This window comes from Elaeis guineensis, chromosome 8, assembly GCF_000442705.2.
Source record: "Elaeis guineensis isolate ETL-2024a chromosome 8, EG11, whole genome shotgun sequence".
NCBI classification, from domain to species: Eukaryota; Viridiplantae; Streptophyta; class Magnoliopsida; order Arecales; family Arecaceae; genus Elaeis; species Elaeis guineensis.
In genome coordinates, this window is record NC_026000.2 from 24,052,389 (window position 1) to 24,066,522 (window position 14,134).

At 35.1% G+C, this 14,134-nt stretch overlaps 1 protein-coding gene across 2 annotated transcripts; it reads right to left on the reverse strand.

Annotated features, from left to right (window-relative positions):
• Positions 1–653: 653 nt before the first annotated feature.
• On the reverse strand, positions 654–12,137 carry LOC105034300 (uncharacterized). 2 transcript variants are annotated; one of them, XM_010909393.2, is made up of 7 exons: positions 11,704–12,137; positions 9,114–9,185; positions 8,125–8,192; positions 4,465–4,612; positions 4,292–4,375; positions 3,465–3,551; positions 654–934 (listed from the first exon to the last, which is right to left on the reverse strand). In XM_010909393.2, exons 1-7 carry the CDS (start codon positions 11,956–11,958, stop codon positions 929–931), a joined length of 720 nt encoding a protein of 239 aa, XP_010907695.1. In that variant the 5' UTR covers positions 11,959–12,137; the 3' UTR covers positions 654–928. The 2 variants fall into 2 exon arrangements, with proteins under 2 accessions (XP_010907695.1, XP_029117405.2); XM_029261572.2 differs by lacking the exon at positions 654–934 and having other exon boundaries at positions 3,453–3,551; positions 11,704–12,131.
• Between the last annotated feature and the right edge of the window lie 1,997 nt (positions 12,138–14,134).

Consider the following 14,134-nt stretch of genomic DNA (forward strand, 5'->3'; position numbering starts at 1 on the left):
GAATTGGAAATAATGGTAATTGTCTGTTTTACAATGGAGAGCCATGGGAGCCACATAATACCTTAGTCTTGTTTTGCTGCAATCAAAAATTTGGGGACGGGGGAAAAACCAATGTTTAGCGTCACCAGACTGGCCACAACTATCAATACCAGAAACAGAACAAGAACACACTCTTAATTTTGGTTAGCAGCAACAAGGATACAGCAGAGGGTTTGTATTTTAACCCGAAACAGGTTATATGAGGGAAACCTAATTAAATTGAAAACTGATAGAAATCTCCTGATCAAGATCAACAACAATTTATCAGCCTGCGGTGTTCGGCAACATAAACCATTGGTTAGATGGATTCACCAGACTAACAAATGGATACCCTTTCAATTATACCATGCATGTTGAATCTATGCATGGTTGTTTGTCTTACTTGAAAAACTGAGAAACTATAAACATGGGTCATTGATTTGGGCCTGTTTTGAGAATCCACATCATGAACTTAAGTCACAAACAGAAAGAAATTCTCATGGAATTAAGAAATTGATCAAGGCAAAAAGAAGTTGAGACGTAGACTGTTGCCCTGCTCACTCACTGCCAACAATCAAGCACCACCACACAATTTTGCACATCTTTGGAAAGAGTGACAATTTTTGAGATAGGAGTAACAAGAAGACCAGCAAATCATTCTGTTTATATTGATTTGAGAATCACATTAACCACAAACCACCAAGAAACTATTTCACATAAACATTTTCTAGAGGCAAGAATTTTTGGGCAACTACCACCATTTCTCAGGAATTCAGTTCCTACTCCTTTCATGCAAAAGGCAAAGCGACCAATCTTGGTGGGGACTCAGCATTAAAACTGGGGAAGCATTAATGCCGCAAAAGTTTTGCAGTTGGGAAAACGACAAGCTCTAGAGTAAAACCATGGCCTCTTAGACCTGCAATATAAATAATAAAATGGGAAATTAAGAACAATTTACAATAAATTCGAAGAACATTTATGAAATAGAAAAGATATGATCGGTTATTTGAAATTGCAGAGTACAAATGTACTCGTTATGATAATGCAGTTAGTTAATTGTGCTGCATAAACCATAGTCTAACTCATTTTGACCAGCTCTAGATTGAGCCACTCAATCTCACAAGTTGGCCATGGACCTAGGTCAGCGGCAGAAGGTTTTCTTGGTAGATTTTTTTGGGAGAAGGTTACTTGCAGGGATAAACATTGATTAGAAAACGTTTCTAAATCTGCATTGATATATCTGGCTGTCCAAAAGCAACCGAACAGCAAGATGCATTGTTGATTAAAACAAAGTGCCATTGAATTCACATCAATGACAAAAAACAAATTTAAAGACCATCCATATAGCAATGTTATATTTACAATCAATTTATTCAACATATGAATCAATTATAACAGAAAATGTGTCACTTATGTACTAAGTCACCATCACGTCATCACATGGTTCAATTGCCATGGCATGAGACTAGTTTTATGTACCATGCAGGAAAAATATCATTGACCATAGCTACTAACATCTACTTCTGAGTTCTGACTATTAGAAAATAAAGTTCCATATGGTAGCGAGTGACATCTCTGCATGCGTCTGTTAAAGAACCCAACCATTTATGTACAGATCAACAACCACATATGCAACACAGGTGCCTAAAACTAGTTGTATGGTGGAAGGTTGGAGGAAGTTATTGAAGCCATCACCAATCTTCCCCTAAGGCAATGATGTATAGTCTCCTTCTGAGTTCCATGATTCTGTGATAATTAATATACTAGAACTAGTCTTCGCCATGTATAGCCCACAAGAGAAACTAGTGTTGATACCACGGTTTTCGGAACCATCCCGAACCGAACCGGCGGCCAAACGGTCCAGTTTGGCCGTGAAAATCGGCACAGAAAAAAAAAAATAATGAACCGTCCAGTTCGAACCCGAACCGGGTGGTACGGACGGTTCGGCCCTGTTTCAGACCGAACTGACCAGTTTGGCTATTTTAAGAGGGGGAAGGGCCTGAGAGGAAGCCGAAAGGCTCTCTCTGTTATTTCGTCACAGCAGAGACATCTTTCGTCTCTTTTTCATTTCAAGAACGGTTGGAAAATGCGCAATCAAGCTTGATTAGAGGTACGTATTCGATTCTATCTCCCATTCTTCACCTTCCCTCCTTTTTTTTTTTAATTCGTGAAAAATGGAAAAAACAAGGAAACTATGTCAAAATTTTATTTTTTTGTTTGATTTTAATATATGTTGTAGATCTATGGAAGATCTACACAATGACACTAAAATTATTAATTTTCATTAAATATATAATTTTTAAATAAAAATTATTTTTAAAAATAAAATTTGGAAAAAAAACTGTAAAATCAGATTATGAATGAGGGCCTTACAAGCTACTTTCACATAAATTTGATGTCGATTGATCAATGTTTTGATGCATCTTACGCATAGTATTCTAGACTTAAATTTCAAAAAAGAAAAGCATTTATCGCATAGTATTCTGGGCCTAAATTTTTTTCAGTAATACAAACATTAGTTTGAATACAAGCATCAAAATTATGGAAGTACCTCAGACTTTGTAATTCGGATATCGCTAGTTAAAAAGTGATCAAAGAATTGCAAGATTATAGATATACTTAATGAAATTGAAAGAGAAATGGGCTGCCAACTTGTCAGGGCTGTCAATCCAAACATCTGACCTCTCTTTTGAATTATTTGTTACTTCGTAAAAGGGTGGTATTTTTTTTGGATACTCATTCTTCCTAAAAATATAATTTGAGATCAAAGAATAGTTTTATTAATCAAAATTTCTCAAAAAAACGAAAAAAAATCATTAAATACTCCTTAAAACAAAATAAAAAAAAATGGTGTGCCGATCTTGCTCGGTACCATACCGGCTGGTGACCGGAACGGCATCCGATACCGGTTCAGAAAACCTTGGTTGATACTATCTAATTACATAATTTTTTAATTGCTTAAGTAACCCAATAGACACACCTGGTCTGGTGAACTAGTTTGTCCGTTTGAAAAGTGAATGAATTTATCAAAGATGCAGTATCTATAGAGAGAGATGTAGAGAGTGGAGATTGGTCAGAAGTGAATACATAGGAAAGTCGAGATGCGAAATTGGTTATCCAGACAAGAGTTAGTATTGCAAACTTGCAATGGTAGAGATATGCAGACAAAGTTCATATTTTTTCTGGTGTCAACAGCCATATTTTCTGTGAATACAGTGTAAGTTTGCACGAGTGTTTGAATTAGAGGAAAGTGGTGATTACTGAAACAAATAAAAGAGTTTCTCCTGGCCCAGGTAAATGTAAAAGTATCTGAATCATAAACAATCTTTGCATATTGTGCCTCTGAAGTAGCTCATAAAAAATCCAAAGACACATCTCATGGCTCTATGGAATACCTCAAGGCACAGGGCCAAAAAAAGGTAGACTGCCTAGACTTAAAAGCATACCTGTCGTCTCCTGCGTCTCTGTATAAGGTAGCATGAATGTGCTATTACATAGCATGGAAGAAAAAGGCCAGCAAACTGAAGAGATGCCTGAAAATTGGTCAACAGAAAGTAAGCTCTTAATTTTCAGCATTACAAAAAATACATCCAATCGAAAGCGATGATTGAATCGTGTGTGTCAGCATGATCTACAAATGGAATCATCATCTGAAACCACGGCAGCAAATTTAAGTGGTTCAGAGGGACTCATCCAGGAATGCATAAATTTTCCAACATTAATACCACAATCAAGTACAATCCAGCTTTTAATATGGCACTTCTCATGCGGACAACCATAATCAATTTTCTTTTTATGATACACAGAAATTAAGCAAACTTACATTATCGTTTCTCATATTACCTACATTTCTTGATAAGATTAAGATAATAACAGTAGTGGGAGAGGGGAGCATGGGGATAGTGTTTTTTTTTTTTTTTGGTGGAATATAGCAAAAAATGGAGAAAAAGATTGGCAATGAGCTTTTATAGGGAAAGGGGAGAAAACCTAAATGCTGCCCGTTCATGCATTTTTTGATTAGGTTATTAAACATAATCCAATAAGAGCCTGTAGATACACTATAACTGCATTATATAATTATAAAAAAGACACCTACAGGCTACAACTGCGGCTATCACCTCATAATTCAAAGCATACAGTATTCACCATCATAAATCACTAGTACATTAAACCATAAGAATCCAATTTATGTACTGTGAACAAACAGTTTTATGGAACATATCAAAATATTTGCATGGTCAAAACTTTCAGAGCACCAAAAGGTGGAGCTTACATTGAAGAATGCGGATACGTCCTGCACCAACCCAATGTCCCTTGCAATCATGTTAACATGACGAACGAGCAAAAGTAGCATCAGCTGTACAACATCATATAGACCATTTCAGGCACCCATGGTGCTAAGTGAATAAGAAACAAAAGAAAATAACTAGCATCAATTTAATGTACAATGAGTGCAACAGAGCGGCAACAGGCGATGCCACTGGTATTTGCAGCTGCATAATCTTCATACTCTGCACGTAGCAACTCCTGCTCTGCAGCAGCAATGGCCAGAAAATGGGAATCATGAAGATCAATCTGTGTGCCCCAACTTCGTCTAGCAAGATAATGAAAGACAATAAGATTAGGATTGCATATGAAACAAAATCATGACAAACAATTTATGCATAGAAGAGTAAATAAAAATATCAAGGGCAGAATAGTTAGAAGCTTACATCCAAATGGGCATAAAATGCTAATTTTCAATTGTAATAGAATAATTTAACAGTTTCGAAGAACATGATTTAAATAAATTTTTCCACCACGAAACAAAGACATTCCAAAATAAAAAATATATCCTGATAAATACAACCTCCAAGCTAAATATAACAAGCAAAAACGAATCATTTAAAACAGTCTAAATTATATAATCTAGGTGAAACTTAACACTGGCATATGATGCAAAATTGAAGCATGGAGAGTTTCTCATGTTTCTGAGTTATGAAAGCTCAGGAGGAAATCCTTGGCTCAGCAAGGCTGGAGTTTTCCTTTTTGAATGAAAATGAGCATATGCCTGGTTCAAATACAGATGTGCAGAGATACCTCCAAAATATGGAATGGAACAGGTCAGGCCCATGTAGGATTTAACCCGAAATGAAGCCCTCCTTCCCCTCTCCCATCATACTGCCACAAACTATTGGATACATCTAAGTTGACCTTAAAAAAATTCAAACTAAACAAAAGAAAAAACAAAAAAACAAGAATGTAGAATCATAGTTCAGAAAATAAAATTGATCTAAAAAATATTTTAAGACGAACATCATTGATTAAATGAAAGAACTCTTTCCAAAGAAAAGAGAATTAACATTAGTAAAAGTCTATTCAAACCCTAAATTTAATCTGAACTATGGTTTGCCATACCGCCCTGTATCACCCGGTATGAGGCATATCGTACAGTACAGATATGGTATTGTACTGTACGGACACTCGGTATGCTATATTTTATACCGAATCAAACCACATACCGACACTATAATAGGATGGTACAGGTACAGGTACAAGTTTGAAACTGAGACAGTGAACCTTGATGTGAACTATACCATCCTTCATGTCAAGCTCATAATAGCACATCAACATCATCGAAAAAGTGATGAAAGGAAGAGAGAGATCTAAGCTTGACATTGCAGCCCAGCAGCTGGCCATCAAAACTAACAGCATATCTGCTAGGAAGAGGATGATAGGAGGAGAATCAAATTTGGACTTTGGGGGATTAGGATTGACATGTATAGAAGCTAGATTACTCATTTTAAGAAAATATTTGGGCCATTGAATAATATCAAAGGCCTAGGGAATATTTGTTTCTGTAGTTGTGGTGTCACAAAAATTTGAACAGAAAATAATTAGGAATTTTTAGGGTGAAGTTACATGCATCAAACAAATTCACAACTATCAATAATCCGAAACTGGTTATAGCCATGACATGAAAACAAGCATCCACTTGGGTTATCAGTATGGTCCAGAATTCAAGTCAACATGTCTAATCTGAACCTAACCAAGTTGCATGAAACCCAACAAAAATGAATAAGCTGGGTCACTTGTTTGTCTCTAAATAACTATCTAGAAGTTGCCCGCTATCAGGGAATATACATTCTTAACTTTTTCTTTGATGGGGAATATATATTCTAACAGTTGTTCACACCCATAGAGGGACCACCATGTTCAGAGGGCTGTCCTGGACACTGACAAGCCACGTGGATCAAGCCCAAATGACACCCAATCAGGGCCACAGACATAAACCCCACATGGTATTGTGCCAGTTAGCTCCATATGTGTGAGGCCTGAGAGTAGGCATCACCTTCTAAATTTGATGCTCTGAAGCTAGAGGATTAAGCCATGTATGACCAAGACAGCAATCCCCTGCATTAGCACTGACCAGGTTAGGTAGAGTCCGATAGTTCAAGATTATTTGACAAAAGCGCAACATTGCAACAAGGCTTCAACCCTTGCTTGCCTCCTCATGGATAGGAGCAAATCAACATGCTGTGAGCTTCTGTAGTAACTAATTTCTAAATTTGATTGGAGCTGAACCTTTTTTCCCCACGAACATAAGAGGGAACCTTAATTCTCAAAGTCTAACATTAAAATGATGCTTGAGATCTTAAGAGATTGATGCACCATCATGGATGAAAATGTTAAAGGCCTAAACTCTAAACTCAAATTGGCACAACATGGATGAGTCTAAGGTTGTTAACATGTATATAGTCGTTAGAATCTAACCAACATATTGATTCAATTCACTAGTTCTGTACTGTAAAATCTTACATACTCTAAAAATGAAATCAAATATATCAATGTCTAAATTACCAACCAACCTAAACATTATGAGGACTGGTTGATCCTCATCACATCCCGAGCAGAAGTTAAGCAGATCACAAAAGCTGGCTTAGGAAATCTACTTGCAAGATTCTCCTATGTATCAAAAGTCAAAACTAATGTGAAAGTGATAAAAGTTGATATTGTGAATTACAGTAGTTAAAAGACAAATAGACAATGGGAAGGCTTGAGGAGCAAAAAAGTGAACGGAAAGGATACAGCAGATGCAGACATGCAGTAGTCCTATTTGGAGATCTAAAATATTCTAAACCCCTACATACCATAGATCAGAATCCATTGATTACAGACACCAAAAAAAGCAATATCTCTGAACCAAGTTTCACTACTTCTTACTTCACTGCTATATGGCAAACTAATTCTACTAAAACCATAGTTTTCGAGATAAAATATTAAATAGCAAGTTAACCAAAAAGGAACAATGACATGTTAAGAATCATGACATAGAGGATCTACAAATACATAACAAACATAAAGAAACTCTTCTCAGGACCGAATAATAATAAAAATAATAAAGAAACAAATATAAATAGATAAAAAAAACATCTTAAAACAAGTTTTAGTTCAAATATTCATAGAGAACAACTAGCATCTCTACATTAGAAAATAAAAGCTCATAAATAATGTTCAAAATTTAATAAGCAAAACATGGTTCAGGATTCATTTCCTTGTTTCCTTAATCTAATATGAAGTTCATTCATGTACAATTGTGAAGACAATATTACAAGTTGCCTTTAGAAATAGTAGATTTTTCTGAGAGTAGGTCCAGAATGATTACAAGATCAGATTCCTATAACATGCTTATTTCTCCCATAAGGAGCTTCCCAGAACCTACATCAAAATTCACCTATATACAGGATTTCATTTAAAATGATAGATAAAATAACAAGACAATGCAGCACGTATCTCAAAATGAAAAAACGCCCTGCAACAATTTGAACTTCAAAGATAATGAAAATAAAAATAAAAACAAAATCATAATCTATAAGTCTTCGAGTCATAGAGAATCCACACTCATGACAAAGAAAGGAAACAATTCCAATGGGCTTGGTGGACAAACGTTGCAACTACAAACCAGAATATACAGAACTGAAAACAATAACAGAGAGAGAGAGAGAGAGGACACAGAAGTCTGAATATTACATTTGTAATATTGAATGATACATAAGACAGCTTTTATCACGAAAGACATGCAGATTAGGGGAAATAGAAAAAACAAGCAAGTGTTTAGAGTAATACCTGATATCAATGGCCATGGCATCAGAACTAGCTCCTTTCTGGGCCAGGGAATAACCAGGTGAATAAACCTGTTAAATTAAAGAAATGAAAAAAAAAAATTTTTGGTAAGAAATTTATTAACATGAGAGTTTTCTATGATGATTTTAAAAACTGTAATATATTTTTCTAGGTTTATAATGAGCTTACATTTATTTTATCATAATTTAAAAGCAAAACTTAAGAAATTAAAAAAAAAAATAGAGTAATTAGTCCAATAAGTAAATATTAACTTTGTAAGCCCATCTTTATTTTGTTGGAGGCACTAAATTGCATATAAACTGCTGCACAAGTCACTACAATAGACATGATGTTAAAAAAGAGAGCAATATAAAAAGGAAAAATTACAGCACTCACTATAAGAACAATTCCACAAGAAATTCACAAAAACTTTGAAGCAGCATGGCTACAGCTAATGCACCATTTATAGTCATTCATTTTAAATAACAATTAAATCCAGCATCTTAACCAAATTTTAAATTTAGCCTTCCAACTTGATTCTGTAGAGTTTACTAGCTACAAGAAAAGAAGGAAAATTTGAACGTCAAAGGATCAAGTTTCATAGGCCTTGAAGTTGTAATAAATACTTATATCATCAAAATTACAATTACTTGCAAACATCTGGCCTATGAAACTTATATCTATTTCCTTCCAAGGCCAAAGAGATATAGAGATATAGGTAGCTTACAATTACAAAGCCAGATGTTTGCAAGGCCTTGGACTATAAATATACTCATATTTATTTCCTTCCAAGGCCAAGGATGGAGATATGGAGCAACTTACAATTACTTGCAAACATTTGGCCTAGAATACTTTACAGTCATTCTTTTAAGAAGGAAAAAAATACCACTAGTAGAAAGCTTAAAAAAATACAAGATATAATCGCATGTCACACATCAACACACAGAGATAGACAGAAAGACAGAGAGATATAGAGAAGCTTATAACGCAACCTGGTTGCAGATTTCACAAGTTATATCCCCCTTTTTATTGCACCATCTCTGAATACATTTCCTATGGGCAAACTGCAATCCAAAGAAGCGACATCATTTAATCAACAGGTTACAGATTCCCAATCTTTGAACATAAACAAACAAAAGAAATAACAAGCATATGGTACCTATATCCTAAAAGAATACTCATTAAAACTCATCATGGATGATTTAACAACAGTAGTCATACATATGCTCATGCACAGACACATGCAACAAGCATGTACTAAAAAGTTTCAAAAAGGATGGCCATGGCGCATATGCACAGGCGCGTGCACACACATATAGAGGACTTTTACTAGTCTCAAGTGAAAAATAATTTGAAATATAACACCATAACTTTAAACCGCAAATGCAACAGCAGTGGCTTACCATATACAAAAATGATGGCAAATTCAGCATTAATGCATAGTATATCACAGCATATAATTTTCAGAGAAGGTCCAAAAAAGATGATAAGACAATTTTCGAAAAGTCATAAACCCTGAAAAGTTTGCTGCCTCTTCATTAAAAGGAAAGGATATGCATAACCATAATTGAAATCACTACGCTTAGTCCCAACTTAATACCCAAAAAGAATATCACTTAGTTTGTCATTCTTCTATAATCCTACCCAATTACATCTCATCTCAAATCAATAAAAAAGAAAATAGTCTAATTTTTCACCAATGCCCCAAGCAACTACTTACTTAAGATTGTTAGGTTACTCGGACCCTTTGGTTCACCCTAGTGTACTCATATTGACATGATACAGCATGAATGACAGTACAATGTGGGTATGAGTGTGCAAGAAGAAATTCTTACATAATAGAAGGATCTGACACTAAAATGCACTCAAACTCAAAACTTCCATCCGAGCCCATGCAAAACAGGCACATCAATGTTAAAAGACCATTGTCATTTTTCTTGGTTAATAGTGTTAGACCAATGGTCCTAAGTATTCTACATATAATATGGCAGAATTATAGTTTTTATTTTAATTATTTGACATATTCCCCATTTGGCATATTGCTTATCTAAAACTCAACAAAAAGGCTAATTTTTTTTCTTGCTTCAAGCAATAAATAATCCCTACAAACATACAGCATAGAGATGAGCTAACTTTGTTAGCAGGCTTTAATACAAAATTGTAACATCTCTAATACAAAATCCAGCTGAAAATAAAATTTATTAACAATTTCAAAAACCAATCATGGAAACCAACATTCTAGCATCTTTTTAGGTTTTGGTTCATAAAAACTTTCATCAGTTTTGCCTATAGTGGGTTACTTTCCATGCCATGCAAATTTATTTGCAAATTATTTCTTAAATTACACTTTTGGTTTCCACAGATTTTTCGCTTATCCTTTGTCAATACTTGAAAAAATATATAGATATACATATATATAAGCCCTCAATAAGCATCTTCAAGTCCTTTTTGTGTGTGTTCTACCTCTCCTTTGTCCTCTATAAGTAAAATGATAAAGAAAGGAATATATAGTTATACTTCGTAGTTAAGAAAATCAATAGAAAAACTTGAAATGTGTGTTAAAATTCCAAACTACAAAATGCAGAACCAAAAGAATCCGTTACAGCAATCCATGACAGCCAGCATCCAAATAAAGAAATTTTAGGATAAAATGAAGTTTCCAACATAAAAGAAAAGACCGTTAGGGCGGCAAACGTAAAAGGAATAACTAATGAATCAGGGGAGGATGAATGAAACCAAAAAAAAAAAAAAAAATTTTCCTGATGAAAAGGGAGGTAACAACCACCCAAAAAATAAGGGTTACTATTACCATCTTTACAAGAATCCCAAAACATAAAACCATAATGCAAAAAATTATGCACAATTCGATTGTTTTGGAGAAAGAATTAACCGCAGCTGAACGCGAAATTGTTCAAACAACTCGCAAATATGAAACAAACATAAAAATAAAAAAATCAAAAGCATGAGACAAGAACTTCGAAACAATAAAACACAACATCAACAAATCACAATCAACGGAGATTTTATGGTGTCGTACAAAAGCCGACAGAAACATCCAATATGACAGAAAAAAAAACCGAAACATTGTCATGAAATCCAGTCACCCGAAATATGATATTTTCTTTTGTGACAATGCAACCAAAAATCATAAGAATATATTTAAAATAAGGAAGAAAAATTCAAATTTTACACGAAACCAACAGAGGGTTCGCATTAAAATAACAGAATACATAGAAATATCCAAAGGAAAACAGAATTTCTTGTTTCAACGTCAAATAAACTATCGAGAGAGATGGTCGACATCCCAAGAACGAGAATGCACCACTCTCATAATTAAAAAAAAAAAAACGATTTTTTTGGATAATTCACACACACAAAAAAAAATCTCCATTCAAAAACAAGTGCGACCTTTCCTTTTGCAGCTACCTCAATTTTTTGGGGGAAGAAAGGAATTTTTAACGGAAAAATAATATCGGAAAAAAATGGTGTGTTCCATGACAAGAACAAGATAGCAATCGAAGGCAGTAAGGACGGAAGAGGGGAGCGAGCGAGCGACCGAGAGAGAGAGAGAGAGAGAGGGACCTTGAGGGTGCCATTACAAGCGCAAGGGGCTTCCATCTCGCTCTCCTCCCCTTCTTCCTGGCATATCCTGCACTCCGTCACCACCCCTTCTCCTTCCCTCTTCTTGGAGTTAGCCTTCTTCTTCTCGGAAGACCCCTCTTTTCCCACTCCAACATCTACCGCCGGAGCACCGTACCCGCCACCGCCACCATTCCCGGCCTCCAGGCACGCCGGTGCGATAATCCTATCGACACACACCATGATATCTCCCACCATGTCTCTTCCTCTCCCTCTATCTCTCCCCCTCTGTTCTCGTGCTCTGTTTCGGACGGAGCAACAGAGGAAATCGCAGGGGAGGTGGAAGGGATGGGGGTTTGGAAGGGAGAAAAGGAGAAAGAGGGATGGAGGGGAATAGAAGAAGACCAGCCTGAAGCGACGAAACCACCGAAATGCCCCCACAGCAACTTGCTCTTAATCGGCCGTCCTGACAACACTGTCCACAATAACCTGTTTTTAGTTATGGAATTCCTAGTCATCATTTAATTTGATTAAACAATATTTTGTTGAATTTTAATCAATTTAGTAATGTAAGATAGTTGTTGTACGATTATGGATAAAAGGATAATGGCGCAAAGCCTTCCTCAAAATGTTACTTTAAGAACCATCAGGATAAGATTGGAATTCTAATCAAGGAAACAAATTATTCCCTCTTTTTGAACGGAAGAAGTATGCATCCAGTGATAAAATGATAAACATATATTTATTCTGTATTATGTTAAGAATCTACGCCTGTCGTGATGTGTTGAGATAGAAGAGAAATTGATCGGAAAAAAATATATTTTTTAAATTTTTATTAATATAACATGAAGGTTGCTTATTTAAATCAATCTAAAATTTAATATTTAAATTTTTATTTTAAAATAATGACTTCTTTCTTGATCATTTTTAAAATAAATTAAATCTCAACTGAAAAATATAATCCGATTATAATAACTGAGCTTTTAAAATGGAAGTCTGAACTATTGTTATAATCAAAATCGAGATCCTCAATTTAATAGTTCTGAAATATGAAAATTAAAATATTAAAAATCTAGACCATAATACAAAATTATATAATATAAAATTATCTTAAAATTTTTCATAAGATAAAATCTTTTTTTTTTTAAATCTATCACTTATTAGTAAAATATATTAAGATAATTTTTAGATTTATCTTGCCAAAAAAAAAAAAGAAGACTGGTCCCTAAAATCTAGATTTAGGCTAGGAACCATATCTGCAACATAGAGCTCTAATTTAGTAACGTCTATTACAATTCCAATTCTATTTCATCAGTCATATCTACCAAAAGGTGAGGAGATAAATTATTTGATAAACAAATTAAAAAATTATGAAAAACTAGTATGAGTTTGGAAGGGTAGTAATGTAAACTGGTGATACGCATGGCAAGCGCGGTAATTGGAAGCCAGCTCGGTTTAGTGGGGCCGAGGCGGCGAGATTCTCCGCATTATTACATCGATTTGCTTAATTTGGAACGCAAGTGGTGCAGATAAAGTGGCTGAGATAGTGGGAGCTGAAAAGCGTTGTTCTATCTCCAATTTGGGAGGGGTTCGGCGGGATATGCTTGTCGCGTCGTCAATCCCAAGGATATCCTGGTACATGATATTTGCACCTAGAATTTTAATGTTCCCACCCATCTTTTTCCCTAAGATGTTGTGGTCTGTGATGTCAGTAGTAGTAGTGGCAAAATAGAGGGGTCAACTATCATAGTTATCCTTCATTTATCGAGCTGTACCACGTTCCCTATTCCGTTATGAATCCGTTAGCCGGACACTGCACGCCGTCATGCGGTCCCTTTGTCCTGCTTAGATCGGAGATCCGATGAGAAATTCTTCGTGCACCATTCATAATAATTAATTCAATAGAATCAAAATATGATATATAAAATTTTTTTTTTATCAATTTTATATATGAATCAATTATCATGAGTAAGACATGCAATTCTGTACCACATGCGGTGCATAAAAGATTTCTCTAAAATTAAATCCAGCAAGATCGATTTAGGATCTTTCAATATGTCTGGTCCAGTCACTTGGAGTTGATAGACCGAGTCAAGTTGGACCTATTTTTGATTGAGTTTTGGACAATTCTAACTGATCAGAATTGATTTATTGGAACTAATTTGTTGGTTCTTCCATGGATCGATTAGGTTGGGTCTAATTCCATAGGATTTGCTTCTGTCCGATGGATCTATATTTTGGTAATGTCTCCAATACAATACATGTTGTTTTTGGATTTTTTTTTTCTCAATTTTTTTTGACCTATAAGATCGGTTTGGTTTTTGGTCAAAATTCGGGACCGCATCAAGCTAACCTAGAGATCAACATTGGGTCTAGAGATGCCTATACTACCTCATGGGTATCAATAATGTTCTATTGCCATAGCTTCAAACCT